This window comes from Fusarium musae, chromosome 4, assembly GCF_019915245.1.
Source record: "Fusarium musae strain F31 chromosome 4, whole genome shotgun sequence".
NCBI lineage: Eukaryota > Fungi > Ascomycota > Sordariomycetes > Hypocreales > Nectriaceae > Fusarium > Fusarium musae.
In genome coordinates, this window is record NC_058390.1 from 2,358,951 (window position 1) to 2,381,524 (window position 22,574).

Consider the following 22,574-nt stretch of genomic DNA (forward strand, 5'->3'; position numbering starts at 1 on the left):
GGCTTACTGCAAACTGAGAATAAAGTTTAATGCAAGTTACCTCTCTTATGAACTATAGTCTGCGGCGAAGTTGTTACATTTATCTGGGCGTTTTGTATTCGACTGTTGCTCCTGAAAGACATCCAGAAGACTTGTGACGAGGAAGCCTGCAGCCGCGACTTGGGGGATGGGATGCTATATAAAAGCTTCCTTCTTATACCTATACTCTCTTGAGCCGTATTTGCCTGATCAATGCAAGTGGCCATGCAGGGGTTGAAGCACAGTTTTAGCCTCAAGAAGCCCTGGAGGTGGCCGACACGACACAGCTCTGCATGTTGGCAAAGAACACCTACTTTGACGCTAGATGACGGACAGAGAGATTGTTGTGGCTTCGAAACCAAGGCGCAAAATTGGCACAGAGATTAAATGCGTTGCACCTTTGGTCAGGCGTGTTGACCCGATTTCGAGCTCAACCCTTCATGATGATTCATGCCAGTTCCCGCGATCTTTGGACTCACAACCACTTACTGATCAACTTCTGGCATCGGTCACACGCTGCCCAGATTACGTGCATATCTGTTGACGATCAAGGATCTGTCAGTAAGTCAAAGCTACAGGTACGTCCCTGCTAATGCAATGAGCTGCTCTGGAGTTCTCTCCGGCGCTGTTTCGAACGTCCCGATAGATCCCACATATCGATCACTAACAGCCCCTATGTGAATATTTTGAAATATTTGCGATATAACGCGAAAGTGCCAGGTTGTAAGATCAAAGCCTCTCTGATCATGCCAGCCAACAAAAGATATGAAAGAGAGGCAAGGCCCATGAGTTCCGAACATTGGCTACACCTCATTTAGTCGTCACCGTGTGACTTCGGAGATTGATCCTCTGACACACTGATACCTTGCCTGAATTAGTTCTTCACGATCATTGTGTCTTGTCCTACTTAAGTACGGGCCACCAAGTCGACGGCAACGCCTACTTCTTTCTCTCCCCTTTCTGCTGTCAACACAACTTCTTCCTCCTCTTCATATCTGAAACTCTTTGCCAGTTCGACTCTCAAACTTCACCCGCACTTCGATCTAACAATGTCAGGCGGTTCAACACATCCAGATCCAGTCTTTGCCGCCAAACTGGCCCGGCGTCAACAACTGAACTACAATGCCATGGTTGTCTTTGCTGCAACTATGACTGCTTTCTACTTCACCATTTGTATAGCCATTCTTCTCAGAAGGCTTTGCGTTGATCTAGGAGCCTCGCGCAAACCGAATAACGCCACAGCGATCTTCCGGTAATGATCTGTCCTCACTAGGAACGGGTCATTGGTTTAACTGTATCACAGGCGCCTGAGAGCGAGTGCTCTTGTAAATATCACGAGGCTACCGTCGGGAGGATATACTCTTACTGTGATCGGATATCTAGTTATCAACGCCATAGTCACTGTTACTTACCTGGACAACGACAATATGCCGCTTCTTTCCAACATGGCCTCTCGAACTGGATGGTTAGTCTTCAAACAAATTTCTCAACAAAGCTCCTACTAACGTAGCCTATACAGGATGGCTATTGCAAATCTCCTCATCGTCGTCCTACTGTCCCTCAAGAATACTCCCGTTGTCATGTTCATGGCCTCCTCTTACGAGCGACTCAACATTCTCCATCGCATAACCGGTTACACTACTCTCATCTTCGCCATAGTGCACTCTTGCAGTTACGCTGCCGTGTTCGGTGCCCAAAACTTTCTCCAGCGTTTGCTAGCGAGAGAAGAAATCTTTGGCATGGTCGCTATGGGCTCATTCCTAGTCCTCGGCTTTGCCGGTGCTGTCCTCCGGACATGGTGGTACGAACTATTTTACTACCTTCATGTGGCTTTCTGGATCCTTGCTGTCATCATGACCGGTCTCCATCAGCCGGAGACTAGCAAGAAGGTTCTCTACGTCATTTTTGCTTCAGCTGGAATTTGGGTCCTCGAGCGAGTCATCCGCCTCGCACGTATCATCGTTAACAGCGCCAATAACACCGTTACTCTCACGCCGCTCCCCAATGGCGGTACTCGTGTCACACTTGCCAAGGTACCATTTGGATCTTCATCTGGCAAACATGGCTTCCTTTGGATCCCCGCGGTACGCGCCATTGAAACCCACCCTTTCACCATGGTTGCTACCGATCCCCTCGAGTTTGTTGTGGCAGCCCACGACGGATTCACTCGGGCTTTGCACAAGTGTGCCATTGAGAGCCCGGGAATCACATTGAAAGGGTCAGTGGAGGGTCCTTACGGTAATCACCCTGATGTCAAGGGGTATGACAAGGTCATGCTTATAGCAGGGGGCAGCGGTGCAAGCTTCACGGTTGGCGCGGCTCTAGATATGCTCAAAAACCTGGACATAGATGCTGAGATCGACATCGAATTCGTATGGATGATCAGGAAACCAAGCAAGTCCACGTTAAAACCCGTGACGTCGCAATACTAACCAATCTTGCAGCATATTTCACCTGGTTCGCCGAACATATCGAGACTCTACGTCGAGATCATCGTGTCTTGACCAAGATCTATGTAACACGAGCTTCAGAACCCGAGATTGTCCCCCGGAGACAGCTTTCCTCCGGATCGCACGCTTCTTCAAGTAGCACTTTTGTCGAGCCCGGCCCAGAAAAAGACGGTCTTTCGCAAGTCGATACTACTCGATTATCACTTGACATTGAGAAGAACGAGGTTCTCACAGTCGCAATAAATGCTTCTCTAGGCGATGTCTTTCACGTTGGGGGACCGGATGTAGCTTCACTTGTGAAAGAACTGATAGAGAATACACCATCCGACAAACGAGTGCTGGTGATGGGCTGCGGACCACGGACACTCATGTCGGCCGTTCAGAACGCGGCTGCAGACTGTATCGTGGAAAACAGAGCTGGCGTTGAGTTGCATCTGGAGCAATTTGGGTGGTGAATAAAAGTTCATGTATGATCTTATTGCATGTGATTGCAGATCTGAGCTGGAATCAAACGATATGAGCAATGATATTGAGGTTGACGAGCAAACTCAGTCAGTTAAAAAAACGCCAGGAAATAGCAGCATCCATCAATTTTCTGGCGTTTTGGCCCTTGAGCATTTGATAATGCATTGATTATCGTATCGTATCAAACATACGATACATATACACACATACACATATACATATCCTTGAAACTACAACTAAAAAAGGGTATGTATCAATGTCCATCCAAGAACAAGGACCTGTTGGGTATAGAGCATCCAAAAAGCAATTCATCCGTCATTGACCCAACCTGACGCCTCCCTTTGTTTTTCGCTGTTTATGAATCCAAGAGTTCCGAAACTATTCGACCGTAAAATATATATAAAGATGGGAGAAAAACAGGCATCAGCATTAATTATGGCGCCGCATTATCGCGACTATCTTCGCATTGGTGGATCGAGGGTTGTGAAGACCGGCGCCGAGTACTGAGGAACTTGGCACTGATGACTTTAGTTCCATGCGACACCTTATCCAAGAACCCCTGAGACTTCTCTTTCATCGTGCTTTGTCGGCGCGCCCTCCCAGCAATCACTGTCTCCATGGGCGACGGCATCTCTTCATCCGGCTGTCTAAGGGCATCACGCACCGCAGGGCAAGGATCGACGAGCTGCTTGGCGTCGCTGATAAATTGGAGAAAGACCGAGTAGGACATGCAAACAGCCTGGAGGACAATGACGACGATGAAAGCCGTTCTAACGGTGCCTCCGTGCTTGATTATGCCGTACATGACGAAGGGGAAGAAACCGGGGCCGGAACTACCCATAGTGATAAAGGCGGCAGCACGCTTGGTGCGTCGACCTTGACCGCGAAGACCAATGGCAAAAATAAGAGGGTATATGGGGCCCTCGAAAAAGTAAAAGAGAACAATGGGTATAACAAGAAGGTTGGGGTTGGGTGGACGGACAACCACGGGAAGAAGGGAAAAGACGAAACAGCCGGCGATGCAGGCGGTGAGGATGGTACGGGGTCGTGGGAAGCGGGAACGATATACAGAGAGATATGCAAGGCCGGCTGCCATGAAGCGGGACACAGCAAAGGCGGTATGCGCGATGAGGAGATAATCGGGTATCGAGAGTGCAATGCCAGGTGGTTTGTCGGGGTTGGGAATGTCGCCTGCACCTTCGGTTGCTTGCTCGCCGGTATTGGGTGTGTTGGGGAGTATTGATATCATGAGGCTGCGGAAGTAGATGCTGAAACACTCCTGGGCAGCGACGTATGTGTATTGAGCAATAACGGCGAGGATAAGGCTCCATGTGCGGAGCTGTAGACCGCCTCTTTTCTTCTGAGGATCCATAGGAAGATGCTTGGCGGACTGCTCAAGCTCACGGTCGCTCACTTCGGGGAGTGGCATGTAGTAGAAGAAGAGCCCGAGTGCAACGCACAGGAGTGTGATTCCTAGATATGTCCATTGCACGTTGATGAGAGTCATGCTGGTCGCGCTCCTCTGTTCCACAATGCCCTTGAAAAAGACTTTCTGGGCCAGCAGGCCGCTAAGAACACTGCCAGTGCCTTGGATGCCTTGCGCCATGAGCACGCGAGTCTCACCGTATTCGGGGGGGCCGCAAAGTATTAGGAATGCATTTGCGCCGACCTCTAGAATTGATAGACCAAATCCGACGACGAAGTTGCTGAGCATGAATCCGGCGTATGATTGGGTGACAGCCGAGGGCCAGAAGATGACAGTTCCAATCCCATAAAAGCATAGCCCGACGATAAAAGTAACTTTGAAGCCACCAACGCTGTCGTGGCCGTTGGCCTTGTGCCGCCTCGATCGGTTGTGCTCGTCGCGCCGAAGAATCCATTCGCCCACTAGCAGGGGTCCAAAGAAGTAACCGCCTCCGAAGTATACAGACGTCATGCCAAGTGTTTCAGCTGTGGTCATATTGTCGACTTTCGCAATGACGTTATTCAAAGTATTGAGTAGGCCGTAAGATATTCCCCATAACAGAAATAAAATGGACACAATTGTGCAGTATTTGAATGACTGCTTCTTGTTGCATTTGAGCATACTTTTAGGTTTTGTCATGTTGACAAAGCCAAAATAAACACCCTCGACAGTTCCTGTTGAAGACGTCATAGTTGTCGATGTTTGAAAGGTCCCATTGCTCTGGTACCCACGTTGCGCAGGACGAGTTGGGCCTGGCTCGTCGAAAGGTGTTGTCAAGAATTCCATCGCGCTCATGGGAGCATTAGCATTGAGAGGCTGTGCGCCGGTTTGCGCGACAGGAGGGGGCTGCTGAATACTGGCGCGATGACCTGTTGAAGGCGTATCTGAATCGCTGGGCCCCTTGGGTGTACTGGCGCGAGTTCCATTGGGGTCGTAGAGCATGGAGGGGAGCAGCTTGAGGACCAGAGGCTTCAGCGTCGGGACGCAGGCGCACATCATGCCAACGTTAACCTCAACAGCACTCCACATGAGCGATCGCGAAGCGTTCCAGGCAAAGTCGGTCTGCCCACCAAATCGAGACTGGGGATCGGCAGTCGTACTGGTCGGTGCTGTAATGGCTTGCTGAAGGTAGTAGATTCTGACCACGTCGACAACAGTAACGAATATTCCAACGGTGAAGGTGAGGACCAGAATTGTTTTCTGGCGAGAAGGGAGGCGCATGCCGGTGAGGACAGGTATAGGCAACGCGAGAATGGCCAGATCCGTGACGATGTTGACGGGCGAGGAACATATAAACTCGGTAAGTAGTGGTATACACTTCGCGCGTTCGTCATAGTTAACATCCCAAGCGGCTTGGGTCGGGCGGCATTGGAAAACATTCATGAAAGTGAGAATAACGCCAGCAATATTGACGACCGCAAGTGTCAACCAAGAGGCGAATCGAAGTACTCTTTGGGTGTGTTTGGCTAATCGGAGGTAGAATATGAGTACGGAGGTTTTGGTGGCCATTAACGCCGGATTGTACAGAATGGAGAAGACATATTCGCAACGGCGAAGGGCGGGTAACCGGTTGGGGTCGATATTTTCGTCGTGTCGTCCGAGGCCATTGTGAACGCCGAAACAGATGGTGAAGGAGAGGAAGAAGGCGAAGAGCCAAGCGAGGATCATGACGCGGTCATCCCAGGTGACATTCCTAACAATGAAGGTCCGCGAGACGATTCGTGCTGCGACGAAGACTGTAGCGAGGACGAGAGTGGCCGTTGTGACGGCGAAGACGACCGGCCCACGATCTGGAATGCCTCCATCGTCGGTGGAGGCCGAATCGGACATATCGGGGACGGAATTGGAAGAGACATGGACTCGTCACTCATGAAATTGGATGTGAAGCTGACTGAGATCGAGAATGGCTTGACAAGTTGGAGCCGTTGCTACCTCGATGAGCGTGCCATGTCTTCCGAGGTTCGATGTTGGAATATCGGGACAGGATTCAGGAGATTGATTACTGGGAGAGTAGGAGGAGGATGAAATTGGATCGGCAAAAGAGTCGGTTGGAAGTCGAAGTTTGGCGGGTAGAGGCTACCGAAGGCTAGGTAGGTACTAAAGTAACAATAATAATAATATGCCCACGGCAGGGCAGGTAACGTAACCTTGGGATCGTGACTGCCCGTGCTGGGCTGGGCTGGGCTGGGCTGGGCTGTCAGATGGCGGATATTGTCTGGTTTTCGGCGTCTTGCGGCGGCGTATTTCCGTCGGGATGTGCCTACCGGGGGGGCCTTAGAAAAGACGAAAAAGGACCAGAAAATGGAAAGGAAGAGGAAAGAAAAGAAAAGATGATCTGTTGAAGATTTTTGGTAGCAACCGAGAAGAAGCAAAGAAATATGTGTTCCTTCCCGTCCTGTCAAGTTTATGCTTTTCCCAGTTCTTGATTGTCGAAAGAACAAGCAAGAAAAGCCAGACCAGACCAGGCCAGGTCAATCGTCAAAAGTGGTTGTGTCCAAGCCCCCCAAAAACCCGCCGGAGAGAAAAAACCGGGGTGAGTTTTTTTTTAAGCGGCTTTAGCGGGCATCTCAGCCACCAAACAGTGGGTGAGAGTGACGGGAGCCAGCCAATGGATCCATGGGGTGCCCCGCCGGCAGTCGGGAGACCGTGGAGCTGGGAACGCTGGACCATGAGGCTAAATAAGAGTCGACACACTAAAACACCCCAACGATGTGGATACCTTGGGTACTTTTACAACGGCATTCCATACGGGCAGTTCGATTCAAACGGTGAACCTAAGGCTGGAGATTGGGAGGGAACAAGAGTCTGGTAGAGTTCAGGCTACTCTGGAATAGGATGAGTACGAGGTCTTGAAGAGTTGGGAGACGGTATTCGTCGTTCAACTCAAATTGACTATGTTATCAAAGTCAAGTCCCTTTAGGTCGCACTGCATACGAGTCAATGGATAATTTACCGATTAATCGGATGCTCGATTGTCAGGTGACTCGAGTCGTTGGGTAATTCTGGGGTTCAAGGTTGATGGCTTTTCTGTTGGTCTATTGGACTACCTAAGCTATGCTAGGGACGACATTTCTAACAGATCCAATTGCCATTGATGAATTAAGGCTATAGTTAGTTATATTAGCCATTGGTTAACTAGGTGCCTACCTAATTATCAGGTAGCTATATACAGGTATTGGCGCGGTCCGCTACCTTATCTAATGCATCGAGACCTGCAAGAAAAATCTCTTCAGAGCAGATCCAATTCTCTGTCTGTGTCTCGGCAGGGTCTCATGGGTCTGTCTGTCTTGGTTGAATTGAATCTTGGCTGCTCAGCTAAGCTAAAGTCAACTTTAGTCTTTTACATATGTACCTACCTTGATGTCGGCCGCTTGATTAGGCGAATTAATGATGCTTGACTGTGGCATCCCATCCTCTAAGAAAATGCCGCGCACTAAATTGAGGGGAAGATGACATTGGCGCGTGATGAATGGTTGAGCGATAAGCTGCGCTACGTAGTACAGTAGTGGTTTTCCAATGGATCGTCACCGTCATCGTCATCATCAGCTTCAGCATCATCCTCTTCCCCTTCCTCTCAATAGACAACCGCTATTTGCGACTGCAGCATGAACTCTCATGCTCAATTGGATGGTTCCTGATTATGAGTTTTGTTTTCAGTCGGGCCTTCACTTGCCCCAAGTTCAAGAGTCTGCAACCAACAACAAACACAATACCTACAATACAATGCATAAAAAGATCGTTTCCTAATGCGAGCATGACAACACCATCAGTGCTGGAAAAGAACCTCGGTGCCTACTTTATTTCCCCATATTGACTGCCGCGGCTCCGCTGTTGTCCGACTTTTGAGCATCGCTCCACTGACAATGGTTGCGTTGCTCTGCTCTCCCGTTCTCAAACCACTTTACACTTGTTTTCTCTGTGATGAATACCTAGGTAGCTAGGTAGATAGTGATAGGTATTGTAGCAGTCTGTTCACACTGTAGACTACATGCTGCGCCCGCGCGCCGTCGTGCCGTCGCTCCTCCGTCTCTCTTGTTTTATCCTCATTCACTCAAAGCTGAAGATAGTCTAGATCATACGTCATATCCCTTAACAAGGATGGTAATGAATCCATAGCGTGGCAAGTCGACGACCGACAAGCTTTCACCAAGCCTTGATCGTCGGTCCGCCATCGCCATTAGACAAACGGGTGAGTGCATCATCAAGACTGGTTGACCTTCACTTTATCATTTCAACTGATTCTCAGTTTTCAGCCATCATTTCATTTCCACTTCTCACCGCAACAAGAATACCTACCTACTCAACCAAATATCAGCATCTGCAGCCAAGACGCACCTTGATCACGACCCTAACCGAGAATGCCCGCGGGCATGGCATGGCCTCGACTGGTCTTTGGTCTCGACTGTCCCTCGTGTAGCTCATTTTTGGCGCTCCCTTGGGACTAAAAGGGCGGTGCTTATTAGTGATTGAGTGACACCAGATCATCACTTTCATATCCACTAAGGAGGGCCCATTCAATTGACTTGAGCCATTGGGCGGGCCAATTCAGCTGCCACGTTGATCAAATCTCTGCTCATTTTTTGTCGTGTTATAAGTTATAATCGAGCTCCCCATTCTTGCAGTAGCACAAAGCGTCTGTAACCGATGCAGACGCAGGGTCTTTCCACCGTAATTTGGACTGCCCATCTCAATATGGGCTGGAGTTGGGAGAATTGTAAAGCATCGGTGCCTTTTCAGTCCAGAATTTGAGGTGATTGCCAGAGGAGAGAACTTGAAAGCAAAAGAAGTTCAATTGTCCAATGAAACCAAAATATTCACTCTGAACATACACCTTGAAAAGCTCACCTCATCCAATCAGGGTGACTGGCTTGGTACTTATACTGTACGAAGCCAAATACTTACCAGTGCGTGTTTCGAACAAAATCATGTCATAAAACTTTGGACTCCATCACGCCGTTATATGAACTCTTCCCACTTAAATCTAACTATGTGACTGCAACCTTCCCTCCCGGCCCCGAAACCTAATGCTCCTCCGATTCAAGTCGTTGTAGCGTTGAACCCCCGGACCTCCGGTCTCCGATCCCCGGCCGCCCGCCCCGCCCTTATCTCCTAACCCGTCACTAACGTCATCACCGGTCATGGCGACAACAATGGCGTAACACACGTCATTCCCCTAAACCATTCAGACGACAACAACGCACTCCTTGAAGGTCCTTGGATCATGTAATGTTATTGACTTTCTAGCGATTCTGTCACACTCGTTAAGCCCGAATGCCATGAATTCTCCACCGCAGACTTCCGGCTCCGGCAGCGCCGCTTCCGGTCCGTCCTCTGACCTCTGTGACGATACGCCTTTCACTTCAGAGGAGACGCCCTTACTTGCTGGGTCAAGCTCAAGCTCGAGGTCCAGCTCGGAAGTAAGGCTGAGTACGCAGAAGGATAGCAATTCTTGTCATGTTGAGACTCAATCCAAAGCCCACATCCCGCTCACCAGAGGAATTGCGATAGGAGTGAGCTTGTGGCTCCTCATCTTCTTAACAGGTCAGAGATCTATTCATCATCGGTAACTTTTCTAATACAAATTTGGCCATTTATTGACTCATCTGTAGCATGCAACATGTCTGGTATGACTCTGATTCAGGGCGCCATTGCATCTCAACTTGGTTCCCACGGCTCGTCTGCCATGTGGTTCACCAGTGCCTACCTCATTCCCATGTCTTCTCTCGCTCCTGTAGCAGGGCGCTTGGCAACCATCTTCCCACCTAGGAGTCTTATTCTCCCCATTGCGGCTCTCATAGCCACTGGCGGACTGATCTGCTCCCTCTCGACTTCGTTTGGTACGTTTGTTGCCGGCCGGGTCATTGCAGGCACAGGTGGTGCTGGGGTTTTGTCACTCGCCATTATTATTGGGCTGGAGTTGGCCAGCGAGAAGTCGAGAGGTCTTGTGCTAGGCTTGATTAACGCGGGCTTTACTGCTGGTGTTTCCTTTGGTGCTATCGTATTCGGGGGTCTGATGCCAATTGTGGGATGGGTACGTTGAACTCGTTTAGACTAGGAACTTTCGGTGCAGTGACTGACCGGTCGACCACAGAGGCCACTATTCTGGGGACAAATCCCTTTCGCTTTCGCCACAGGCTTGGGAGTATTTATCAGTATACCCGCTGCAGCAGAAGCACACGATACCGAGACGTCTACGAGACAGAAGCTCGTGCGAATCGACTATCTTGGGGCTGGTCTTTTGGTAAGCTTCGCATGCTCTTGTCTCAGTGGAGAATCGTCGCTAACTCACGCTTCAAGACCACGTCTATTGTACTGTTTCTTTACGCAATCGCAGATGAAATCCAAACAGTACCCTTGTGTATCGCACCCGTCATCCTTCTGCTATTCCTCGCAGTTGAGAACTACCTGGTAGCAAATCCCATCATACCCGTCAAGGTTCTCTCTTCGTGGGGTATCCTATTCTCATGTTTCGCACAGCTGGGTCTTATGATAGCCCGTTGGAGCGTTTTGTTCTACGCGCCCATATTCATGCTTGCGGTCCGAGGCTCCTCTCCGGCAGCTGCAGGCTCCATTCTCATTCCTACAAATGTAGGATTTGGTCTGGGTGGCATCCTCGTCGGCTGGCTTCATGTGCGCCGAGACGGTGCTTTTTGGCTCCCCTCCATTTCAGCCCTTGCCATCTTCACTGTGAGCACCTACGTGCTCTCTCTCATTAGCACCACGAGTCTCCCTCTTGCTCTCTTCATCGTAGTCGTGCTGATCAACGGCCTTGCGACGGGTGGAGGAGTCAACTACACCCTTGCGCATATTCTGCACCTCAGCCATGATGATACCCGATACATCGCCACCAGTCTGCTGGGTACGTTCCGAGGCTCGGGTTCAAGCTTCGGTACTGCGGTGGCAGGGGGTATCTTCTACCGCTTACTCAGAGGAAATCTTGTGTCGGGGTTTCTCCAGCTGGACGGTGGCGAGCATCTGAGTCATGCTCGACAGCGACTGATATCTAGCTTGGTTAACACGCCAGGGTTGGTGCACGGCGGTGACTTGAGTCCGGCAGAGCAGAACATTGCGACAGAAGGCTATGCCGGCGCTACGAGAGGCGTCTGGCAGGCCATGGCCACGCTGGGTGGCGTGGTCGTTTTGTTTCAAGCTCTGACAGGAAAGAAAGCGCCTGAAGATAGGCGGGAAGATGAGCGGCCAGACGAAGAAGCAGCAAGGGCTGTTGTAGCTGAGAACGAGGGTGTCGGTGAAGCGTGAGGCCAAGGCCAAGGCCAAAGCGAAGGTGTTGAACTATCAAGATAGAGTTTGAAGTATTTTTGGATACTTTGGGGGGATGTTTCGAGAGGTTTTACGGATACAGTACGTTATGTATGTCAGTTCATGACGCCATGACAGACAAGGCGTTTGTTTATACCTTGGACAGCAAACGTATAAAACTCTACCTGCATGTTACAGGTTCAACTGATAGTGTGTTCCGAAACATTGTTTACAGTCTGGCATTGGCCAACAAAGTACCTAATCTTTGCAGTAGGGAAACGGTGACTCGAGCTAGTAAAACAGTCCAGTGCCAGAGCTACAACTTTGTTGTGGTGACGATCACCACCGTGCGTATGTTAGTCAGTTATCAACTTCTCATGAGGGATCAAACATGGGAGTTTCACGAGTGGTCACGGTGCTTTTATTTTTATGCTTGGTCTATGCATATATATAGTAAGAAGTTTGAAAGCAAAAATTATATCTCCCGGGACGGCACATCCCGCAATCTTCATAGATACTTTGCGAACTGTCTGTCACCGTACGATATTTAGTGGTGCATACCTACCTACCTACCTTAGGTAGTTTGCATAACGTGATTTACATATGTATACTCCGTAGTTGGCTCCTTATGCTATGCCTACCTTTAGTGCGCTGTCCTGCATGGATGATGGATGCATGCTAGACCCCTGCCTAATCTCGCTATCAGGTCCCGTTTGGGACGAACACATGGTTTGTGGCTCTGCGGGCCGGTACCCGTTGGTTGAGCCAATCGCTAGGCTTAATCGCATCCCACCCGCCACATGAAGCATTCACACGTCCCAGGCTCCCCTAGCTCCCCTACATACCTAGCTACTAGGTACAGTACCTGGGACATCAAATCGTCTCAAGTTGCAGCTCCACTTCCATTGGACGTCAATCAGCTACTTTGATCCCAGATCCTGGCAATGCAACACCGTTAAAGAGATCTTGCCCGTCGGCACTAGTAAGGAAGCTTCTTTCAGAGTTCACACTTGTCAGAGCAACCCGACCGATCTAAGGTACCTTACCTTACCTTACCTCAAGGCTCACTGCACTGACACCTAGAATACCTCACCTTAGTAGCCATCTCTGCTACTACATAGTACATACAATACCTCATACATGAGATGCTAGCACTACCACCTTACTAACCTCAAGATACTTAGTTACCACCAACCTGGTTTACCATTGTCACGCCTTCCATTTCTCTCATCCCAGTCTTGGTACGTACATACCTTATGTATGCATGTACCATTGGATGACCGATGATCACTCAAAACAACCACGCGCTCCAATCCCAACCCTGAAAGGTTTCTTCAGAATTTACAGGGCCAGCTTATTCTGCCGAATCTTCAATGACAACCATGAGCCTCTAGCTCTTTACACTGTTAGTTCGCTTCTTGCACTGACTCGTGGTGGAAATAATCACCCAGCAATTCATAGACCCCAGATTCACTAGGTAGTTACACCTAGTTTACTATACTGTTTTATATCTCATTTTGCTCTGTTCGTGTTTCAATATTGCCAAGATCTTCTAATATACAGTGGCTAATGCTTTTCCTCAAGTATTTCATACCAGTTCGTTGTCTGTCGAGGATCCCGCCCTCATGAAACATCCATTGACTCAACCATCCCGTTCGCCTGTAAATGCTGCAAAATTGTCCATTGCGCCCAAAATTCCATTTCCGATTGCCGCGTTGAGCTTCCTGAGCCATGCGTCCTTCGCGCATCGCCCAGCGACTGATTCCTCCTATCTATGTACATGAATAATAATAATAATAATAATCGTAACAAAAAGAAGAAATACAAGAAGAAAAAACGTGAATTTGGGCCTATCTCAGTCGCGCTCAAGGGTTGACGGTTGAGTTACCGAGGAAGAAGTCAAGATCGCCTCCATGCCCGTTCTGCGATCGATTTTCATTCTCGGCCAGTTGCTCGAGAAGCGCCAGGAATGGGTCCTTCTCCTCTCCTGGGCCTGTTCCAGTACTGCCATTGTTGCTTCGCGCTCCAGGGCTTGTCGCTGTCGGGCGAATCTGGTTGAGGTGCATCTTGGTATGGCTGTCATCGCCTTGCCATGCCGCTGGGCTGCCAAAGGCGTTGGTGGGTACTGTTCCAAACATAGCATCATAGCCTCCGTTCGCTTCGTTGATCATTCCTGGTCCAGCATTCGTAATGCTTGTCCCTGAGCCATAGCTGTAAGGTGGGCTGAAAGGTGCGCTACCCATTGGGTGCATGTTATGAGATGAAACGGCATGCGAAGTGGGTGACATGGTGAAACCTGCTGCCGCTGCCGCCGCGACTGCCGCATTGTTTGCGGATGCATCACCACCCATGTGGTCATGCATAGTGTACATATCCTGGTTTTCGTGATGGGTCGGGATTGAGGTTGGTGTTGCAAGGAGGCCAGGCGATGAATGTGGCATCCCTCCCGATGTATACGAGAATGATCGTCGAGCGGTGCCTGGAGTAGGTAGTCCCGATGCAGAGGGCGCCAGGCTCGAAATAACCTTCACGTCAGGTCGTCTCCGGTTGATAGGTCCTGGCGGAGCCGTATTCTTGCGCTTGAGACTCGGTCGCTGTAATCCATCGTTGTTTCGGAGGGTGTCTTCAGCAGCTGGTCCAGCACCCATGTCAACTGCAACATCTGCAAGGCGAAGATTGGCTGCATCGAAACTGAAAGAAGGGCCACCCGGGCCTCCAATGTTGGAGTACCGATCGAAGAAATCCTCGCTATGAAATCCAGGTGTATAGCGCATTGAGCTGCGAGATAGAGCTTTCACCAACTCGCCATGTGCGTGGCTAATGTCTTGAAGTGTCTCACGTTGGTGTTGTACTGTAGCCCAGGCATACCGCAGCTCACTCAGGAATTGCATCTCTCTTGACAGAAACTCTGCTGCCGAGCTGAAGACATTGAACTCGCCCTGGTTTCCTTGCTGACTGTAGTGGGCTCCGTGAACGTGAACTGTCCCTGCTGTGCAGACGCAATATCCAATGAAAGCCGGCCAGTCAACAATCCCCGATTGCTTCCCAAGCTGAATCAGCTCCATAATCGCGTTAGCGTGAAGGAAGCACATGTTAGTGGCTTCAATCTGCCAGGATTGGTGCTGTCCTGTCTCTGCAAGTTCTGCAAGGTCGATAGGGAGAAACGGTCGGTAAATGAGACAGTGGATCAGGTGGTAGATGACTTTGCTAAGCAGAAGGATAGTCGAGTCGGCCTGTCCAAAAAGAGTGCCAAGGTTGGAAAAGACGTCTTCAGTTCCAGAAGCCCACACATCTAGGTCTTGACGGATCTTGGATATTGTTGAGAGGGTGTGCCATGGAAAGTGAGAGTCGCCCTTGACGCCGCCAGCGGCAAGATATCGATTTGTGTTTCCAAGAACACGTGTAATGTCGATGAGCATGCCCATGCTCCCTTGGGGTTTCTTGTCGCTGCCCTGGAAGTACTGGAGGTTCGAGCCTGTTTGGAAGAACTCGCCTTCGACGGGTAGCGAGGATGAGTTAGGCGACCAAGAAGGAAGCCGCAGCATAATAGTGTTGTCGCTTATTAGGCTGGGTCGCTTCGAACCGGTTGCTTGAAACCGGTCAAGCAAGTAACACGTCCAAAAGAGTCGGCGTCGCATCTCGCGTTCAACTGGAGTCATTCGAGCCTGGCCGTCAGTTTCCTTATGAATCTCTAGCGCCATGGCCATGCCAGTGGCACTTGCTATATCTTGTTAGCACCATTGACTGGTATCTGGGGCAATGCCGCTGCTTACTCATAAGCATGTACGCCTTCTTCCCTTTTCCTGTCGCAGTGAAGGCACTGACCAACAACAGAAGAGCCTGCAATCCATCTATGGACGGCTCGTCGATGTTGATCTCTCGTCTAGCCCGTGCTGCAAGGTCTTCACTAAGGTTGGCAGCCGCTTGATACCCACTAGGGTCGGTGGTGTGTCTGAATACGGTCAGCATAAGGGTCTGTGCTATTGAGGGGAAACAAACCTCGCTGCTACGGCTGAAATGGAAAAGGAGAGAAATCGAGGGAGCTGGTTGAGTTGAAGTCTTTGTCGGATGGAGGATTCATCGACGATATAGTATGGTTTCCCATGAAACCTTGCAAAATATGTATCGAGCAAGACCTCAGCTTGGGCTGGAGTGGGGGACAGATCACTAGGGAGCGAGTCAGTATCAAGCCAGGGTAGAAAAGCGACTATAACACAAACCGAGCTATTGGAGTTTGCGGAGAAAGTGATGCCGTATCGCCAGGAGACGCACGCGCGTCTACTGTGGCACGTTTGGTTGTCGACTCGCTAACTTCAGTGACTTGAGAACCATTCTCAGAAGCTTCTCCTTTGCCAGCTCCTGGCAAATTTGAGCTTGCAAGCGACACATCGTCTTCCCCCTTCTCTCTTAGCTTGGCCTCGAGCCCGTCAACTCTTTTCAAAAGTGCTTCCAATACGTCTGTCTTTGGTCCACGTTTTTTGGGGACCGCGTCTGCAGCTGAGTTAGCCTTCGCTGCTGGGTCGGGGCCGGCACGATGATGCTGAGAAACCCAAAACGACAAGACACAAGTTATGTGATGAAGTGGCGACTTACCATAAATGCAAGGACATTGGAACACCTGACAAGCCTCGCAGGAAGGTCGGAGTCGGTTGCATTTAATCTGTGGCAATGCTAGTAAGAATCATTGTTCTTGCAAACACATGGTAATGTCTCACCTTTCGCTTTCGACACGACTTGCAGTTCATTGATTCGCGTGGCTCATTGCTCATGCGACGAGTTGGAAGGCGCTCAATGCCAACTTGAGGTCGGGGAATGGCCACGGGTTGGACTCCGGGTATGTGAGGAACGTTCATGGCGTCGTATATGGAAGTAGTCATAGCTATGCTGGTGGTAACGAGTGAAATCTGCCGGTGATCGAGGTCGTGATTCGGTTTGTCGGTATTGTCTCAGAGAACTTATACCAGAGTAAATGAGAGACAATGATACGGGAAAGACAAAACAAAGAAAAGAATGATTGGAGTGTCGTTGATGAGCTATCAGAAGCCGATCATTCCAAGTGATACCAGATCCAAGCACTCACTCTAGGAGGTGTGTGGCTCTTTATACCGTGTCAGTTGACAGTATGGGTGAACAGTCAACAACGACGGCAATAATGATGATGGTGCGGCTTGATGGTGATTGATATGCTCCCAATAGGCCGGGTAACATAGACAGAAATAAGGACGGACTTGGAAGGAGGAGATCGAGACTAGAAGTAAGTAAGGTGAGGCGTCTAGAAGATGGGACAGGGCCGGTAGTAGAATAACTTCGGAGGCCCAGAATTGTACGACTGACCCGGCCGAACCCCAGTCGCCGGTCTCATTCTGGTTGTTGCCAATGTGGAGGTGGCTAGTGACAGGACCGGGGTGCGGGCATGAATGATGAGATGGTGGTGTCGATGTTGGGATGGATCATGGTGGGGAAACGGAGCTCAAGATTTGAGTCCCCTTGTGGATGCTGTTTCTGAATGTTGACTCAAGCCTGACAGGCATGGCATGGCTCCCACGAACTTGCAGCCAATACCAGCATAATCTCTTTTAAGGCAGACGGCGCATCTTGCTGGCGTCAGGACCAGCTGTGCTATTGGAGCGCACGGAGGGGATGTCGACTATGAAGAAGAGAGTCCTATAGAGTAGTAACCCCCAAGTCTCCCAACCGACAGGCTAAACCCCCAAATGATGGTAACGTATGGGCCCCCAAATGACCAAACCGGGGAAGGGCATGCCCTGATGCCGCTCGCCTTTTCTAAATACTGTAGCATGACCCGAGGCATCTGTCGATCCTGTCTGCTTTCCTCCGGCTTTTGTTGTTGTTACATAGTCTAGATGCTGGACAGGCACGGATTTGTGTCTTGATCGAGGGTGCGTACTCGGTCCCGTTCCCAAAGGTCCTCTCGGCCTTGCTCCCACTAAATGGTCCTGAAAAGCGGATTCCTCCTCACACCAGATTAGACATCTGTTGCAAGGACTAGACTAGTACATACAGTACATACATACGTACGTCTTCATTTATGTCAGGGACACCAGGCCATGCCATGCGGGTCCCAAATTCCATGACCAGAAACTCGGGCTCATGTTAGCGAAAGTGGCAGGGACCAGGTCGACAGCGATTATGAACGTCTTTCTGCTAATCTTGGAGACCTACTGTAGCCGAGATCTCGACTATGTACGTATGTACTTGGTTCTGTAACCGCCAGGGCAGCAAAGTACCAGTCGCGATGGAACTGCTTCAAGTTGACAGATCCTGTTCTGCAGCTTTTGGACGTCCCGTTTTCCGGCTTGACCGTCATCAGTAAAATCCTTGATTCTGATTAAAGGCACTCCGGGATGTGCTTGTTGAGGTAAGATATGGTTTTCTTCCTTTTTGTCAGCTTCATCGATAAGCTGAGGCTAACCAGGGGCAGCGATCAAAGATCAGAGGTCAAGGTCTATCAGTGCCGGACCGACCCAGAGCTACGGGTCTCTATTCTGCCCAGGACCAGATGCCCGTCAAGTGTAGATGCACGCAGCATCTGGTCCTAGCCTTTCAGACGAGGCGAGTAAGGCGAGAAGCTAGACTTGCGATAGGGTATAGGTTGGATCCAGAAGGCTTCGGGTGTGTTCTGATGTGGGCTAGATTGGTGAGTTGTCTAGGTAGGTAAGGTAAGGTAAGGTAAGGTAGCAACCCAAGTTAGAAAGAGCCCGGTGAAGATGGTCCAAGCTCTTGGTTTCTGCCTGTCATTTGGTGGCGCTGTCGAAGCTTCCTTCCATTTGCACAGCGTGCTTTCAGTCACACAGGGCTCCTGTCTATCAGACTTTCTCTGACAGCGGCAGCGATGAATGAACAGCAGTGGAGATGATGGAAGTCAGGCACCACCTACTAAGGGAGGTACGTAGAGACGGGCTCGTAGGGTGCCTGGATTAGCGGACGCTTCGCTTAAGCATAGCGGGAACAGCGTTGTTCGGGGCTTGACTGGGGCTGTACCTAAGGACCCTCTGTCTTGACAGTGGAAACTCGGGGCCGGCGGGCACCGAATGGAACGGACGACAACCACCTCAGTGCAATTGCGATAGGTTAGTAGCTGCTTGTGCTTTTTTGGTGAGCCTGAAACTCTAGAGCGAGGATCTAGGAGTTTCTGTCACAAACATGGAAGCTTTTGCTGCCGTGGTCGACGTCCTAAGCAACTATCGCACGACGTCCATCCAATGGCATCACGTTTTATCGCATACATGCACCTGCATATAGTGTTTCAAAGACGCAACTGAAGCTTGAGGGCTCCGCATAAACAACCCAGACAAGAATAGGTTCACCGGATTTAGCCTCGCTTCTCTGAATTGGTAGAAAACATGGCCGAAACTAGGTATCAAACGGCTGAGATCAACATCAGGCTTCTCTGTCGTTTCCGCGAAGGACTTACAGACCGCTCGTTGACATTATATCCTGGGTAACTAGTTATGTATCATCCCAACTAACCGATGGTTGTTGGTTGGTGCCATCGATTAGTGAAAGGATCCTAGCGAGATGCCTGGAACCTGGATATCCTTATCAATATCGGGCTCTCCTAAGCCGCAGTGCGTCGTTCCCGTACGGGTTGCTACCTTGATTCTCTTAGTCCAGACTTAATTCATCTTCTGGGCCTCCCCTCTCACCTCAATGACAGGCGACGACATACATCGTATCCTCAGACGGCCATTTCGAATCTCCAAAACGATCTTCCTTCTTCCCCTGGCCAGGGCGCACAGCAACAGCAACTCCGGACGTGTGGATATCTCCGGAGCAGTCTCTTCGTTCCCCTTGTAGTTGCTCCTGGCTCGACCTATTATTACCAAGCGGAAGTTATCCATAAGACTTAGTGTCCACAGTTCGGAGCTGCACGATCTAAGCTTTCAAGAGTCGGCCGAGAGACTAGTGGGAGCAATAAGAATAAATGAGGCTTCCTAAGCGCCACGCTCTACCCAAGTTGGTGGAATCTAGCGGCTGCTACTGTTGTTTATCAGGGCCATATCCATTGACGCCCAGTCCGCATTCCTGTGTCTCAGGGGCTCTAAGGCACTGTACTGATTAGTTATGATACGATGGATGTTCATTCTCCCAACGTGACTTGCACTCCAACAGCACTCCACTCCGGCCGAGATGTCCCCTGGTACGTAACAGGTTCAATGGAGCCGCGAGGAGCTGTCGGTAACACCCTCCTAGCATTTCGATCTACATAGCTGAACTCTCTAGACTACGGAGTAGACTCTTCGGTTTTTTCTCTTTCTCGGATCACCCTTGGAACTGATCAGCAGGGCTGACTACCTATCAACCAAGCTGAGTTTCATAACTTGGGGATCGATACTGGCCCTGCTATGGTAGCTCACAACTATATCTTCACAAAAAAAAAAAAAAAAAAAAAAAAAAGGCAAAGCATGACATGGACGCATCGGACCTGCATATGTGGGGGATACACCAGCATCTTCTGCAGCCACAAACAAGGCTTGTATAAAGAACTGGCGCTTCACCATTCTCTGTGTCTTGTTGATCAGGGCTGAAAGATTGGTGAGGACTATATCTATCTAGTCTCCTACGGAGTACTCCGTACTGTCCTTCTTGTTAATCTTGATCCCCTACGACCCTCCTTTCCGCTTCATAGGTCATAGGCTTCAAGTCGTCATGAGGCTACTGACATCCTGGCAGCCTGGCAGGCCTGGCTAGTATTGGCGTGTGGTGCGTGCTTTTTGCACTTCTCATGGTACGTCGGCTCTATCTCCCGATTTGGACTTTGAGGCCGCCTGAGACCCTGGGACTGTGCATGGGTTTCTTAGTATCCTTGTCAATCCACGTTCAGGTGGCTTTGCCTCTGCCGCACCAGACCTCGCCTCGACACCCTGCCCAAACAAATCCCTCGAACTCTGCTATTGTGACGCGGTGCTAATCGTCAATGTTCACACTAAAGACTGGCCGGTGCTTGAAAGTGCGGTACGTACATATAGTCAATGCCAAGCGCATTGAAGCTTGATAATAGGCTAAACCCAACAGGTTCCCGGCTTGCGAAGTCTCCACGGCTGTTTAGACCAGAGCTTAGCATGGTGGTTTTCTAGAAGGACAGTCACCAGTGTGTAAGCGATACTCAATGCCGGCTCTCCCTGGCCTTTCCTGTCTCTACCGGGTACATCCACTTTACCCCAGGTGCTCGATTCGTACCCGGTATACGGTGTAGGTTGGCCAAGTATCGAACCATTCTCACACTCCCAAGTCCTAAGCCTGAGGAGGACTCTCTGTCTTTGCTGAGCTAACTAGCACACGAATAGCCGGCCTGAGTGGCTCACCTAAATATGAAACCAGTCGCGTATTTGGATGTGGCTTGTTTGAGATCATCGTCTTCACTTTCACAAACAAACGACGTGAACTTGACCACTTGTTAGTGGATTGCTGGGTTTCTGCTGGGCCTTACGGATACCCGAAAATATATGCTCTGCTTGCTACAAACTCAACTATGGACTTTGCACTAGTGCAGTGTCTTTTGTCGGGATAGAGGTGAGATGAGAGTGGGCAACGCAGAGAGCGCCAACAGCCAGGAGCACTTGCATATCACGAAAGGCTATATTCATATCCACATACACACTTGTTATAGGGAACCGCGTTATAACCAGTCAATGATACACGTCTGTAATCGACATCACCCTTGGGACCTGTCATGTGCGTTGCGGCAACTCACGCAAGAGCTGCCCGAGATCTTGGCTCACGAGGATACGCTGCTGTCGGTAACATGAGATGGGTCACAATCTTGAGCTTGGATACAGCGAATAGTGTGTGGTGTCCAGCTGATCAGTGCATTCATATTCACCCTATTCTCTACGAAGACGAGTTGGGCGCTCTCTGCTGCTCAGTCGTCTTTTCGACACTGCAGCTCTTAGTAACTTAACTCATGATCAGCACTTGCAATTCTTGCCCAGTTCCGCACGCTCGTTAACAGGACAGCTACCTAGGGTCAGGGCAAACATGCATAGGATACAAACTCACAGTGGTTCATTCTCCACCTAGAGGTGGAGGTTCTCCAGTTCGCTTGGATTCAGAATTCAGCTGCCGTTGTCAGGATTATTGAGCATAGCAGTTAGAACTGTAATCGTCGTGTTCATACGACTCGAACTCCAGAGAATAGTCTTCCGTGGTGGCTAGGCGATACTGGCAGTCGTCGTCAGGCATCGGACCTCCACACGTATCAGTGAGTCCACTACCATAGCATTCGAGGTGTACACGCTCACGATATCCATACACGACTAAGTACTCGAGCTAAGATTAACTGACACTGGCCATTTTGTGTGTGTATCAGTCGACCAATTCCATGCTGTCGAAGGTTGACTATCACGAGATTTCTGAAACTTGTTGCTGGCCCTGAATGGCTTGAGCCTTGGTCATGGTGATCTGTCGCCAGATGTTTATAAAAGTGCAAAGGGGATATACCGACTTATCGCTCACTAAGGAACCAGCAGTTACAGAGATGCTCACCGGAGACATTTTAATCATAGGCGCTTGAGACTGTCATTACATACATACTTGTATGCACTGCATCGTCTCTATCACATCCCCACCCGCCCCTGGAATGGCCTTGATGACTTACATTGTTAATTCAGTCACCGGTTTCCTTTCAGATCGAAGGGGAAGACGGCCCTCGAAGCCTAAGTAGACTCTACCTGATACACTTCAATCTTGATTTACTACAAAGGCGTGTCGCGAGCCTCGTGGCGGGGTTTGTCTCTCTACGAGCCCCATGTGTGTGGGTTTGCAGTCTAGATGCCTCTCACTGCAGCATTAGCATGTTTCCTTATTCAAAGATGGCTGCAGCTTGGCTCAAACCAGGGGTCAGGCTGTCTGTGGCAAACAAGCCAGTGATGGCTACGCGTGAAGTGACACTACGTACT

At 49.9% G+C, this 22,574-nt stretch overlaps 4 protein-coding genes across 4 annotated transcripts; 2 read left to right on the top strand and 2 right to left on the bottom strand.

Annotated features, from left to right (window-relative positions):
• Positions 1–1,463: 1,463 nt before the first annotated feature.
• J7337_005662 (uncharacterized protein) lies at positions 1,464–2,923 on the top strand (the record flags this gene model as incomplete). The annotated part of the gene is given in 3 exon segments (XM_044823337.1): positions 1,464–1,483; positions 1,538–2,390; positions 2,405–2,923. 3 exon segments carry the CDS (start codon positions 1,464–1,466, stop codon positions 2,921–2,923), a joined length of 1,392 nt encoding a protein of 463 aa, XP_044681828.1.
• A 443-nt stretch (positions 2,924–3,366) lies between these two features.
• Positions 3,367–6,228, bottom strand: J7337_005663 (uncharacterized protein; the record flags this gene model as incomplete). The annotated part of the gene is made up of 1 exon (XM_044823338.1): positions 3,367–6,228. One exon carries the CDS (start codon positions 6,226–6,228, stop codon positions 3,367–3,369), a length of 2,862 nt encoding a protein of 953 aa, XP_044681829.1.
• A 3,787-nt stretch (positions 6,229–10,015) lies between these two features.
• On the top strand, positions 10,016–11,655 carry J7337_005664 (uncharacterized protein; the record flags this gene model as incomplete). Its single annotated transcript, XM_044823339.1, has 3 exons — positions 10,016–10,429; positions 10,490–10,639; positions 10,696–11,655. 3 exons carry the CDS (start codon positions 10,016–10,018, stop codon positions 11,653–11,655), a joined length of 1,524 nt encoding a protein of 507 aa, XP_044681830.1.
• Positions 11,656–13,520: 1,865 nt separating this feature from the next.
• J7337_005665 (uncharacterized protein) lies at positions 13,521–16,508 on the bottom strand (the record flags this gene model as incomplete). Its single annotated transcript, XM_044823340.1, has 4 exons — positions 13,521–15,376; positions 15,429–15,607; positions 15,876–16,195; positions 16,371–16,508. The coding sequence occupies 4 exons, from the start codon at positions 16,506–16,508 to the stop codon at positions 13,521–13,523; spliced, it is 2,493 nt and encodes an 830-aa protein (XP_044681831.1).
• Positions 16,509–22,574: the final 6,066 nt, after the last annotated feature.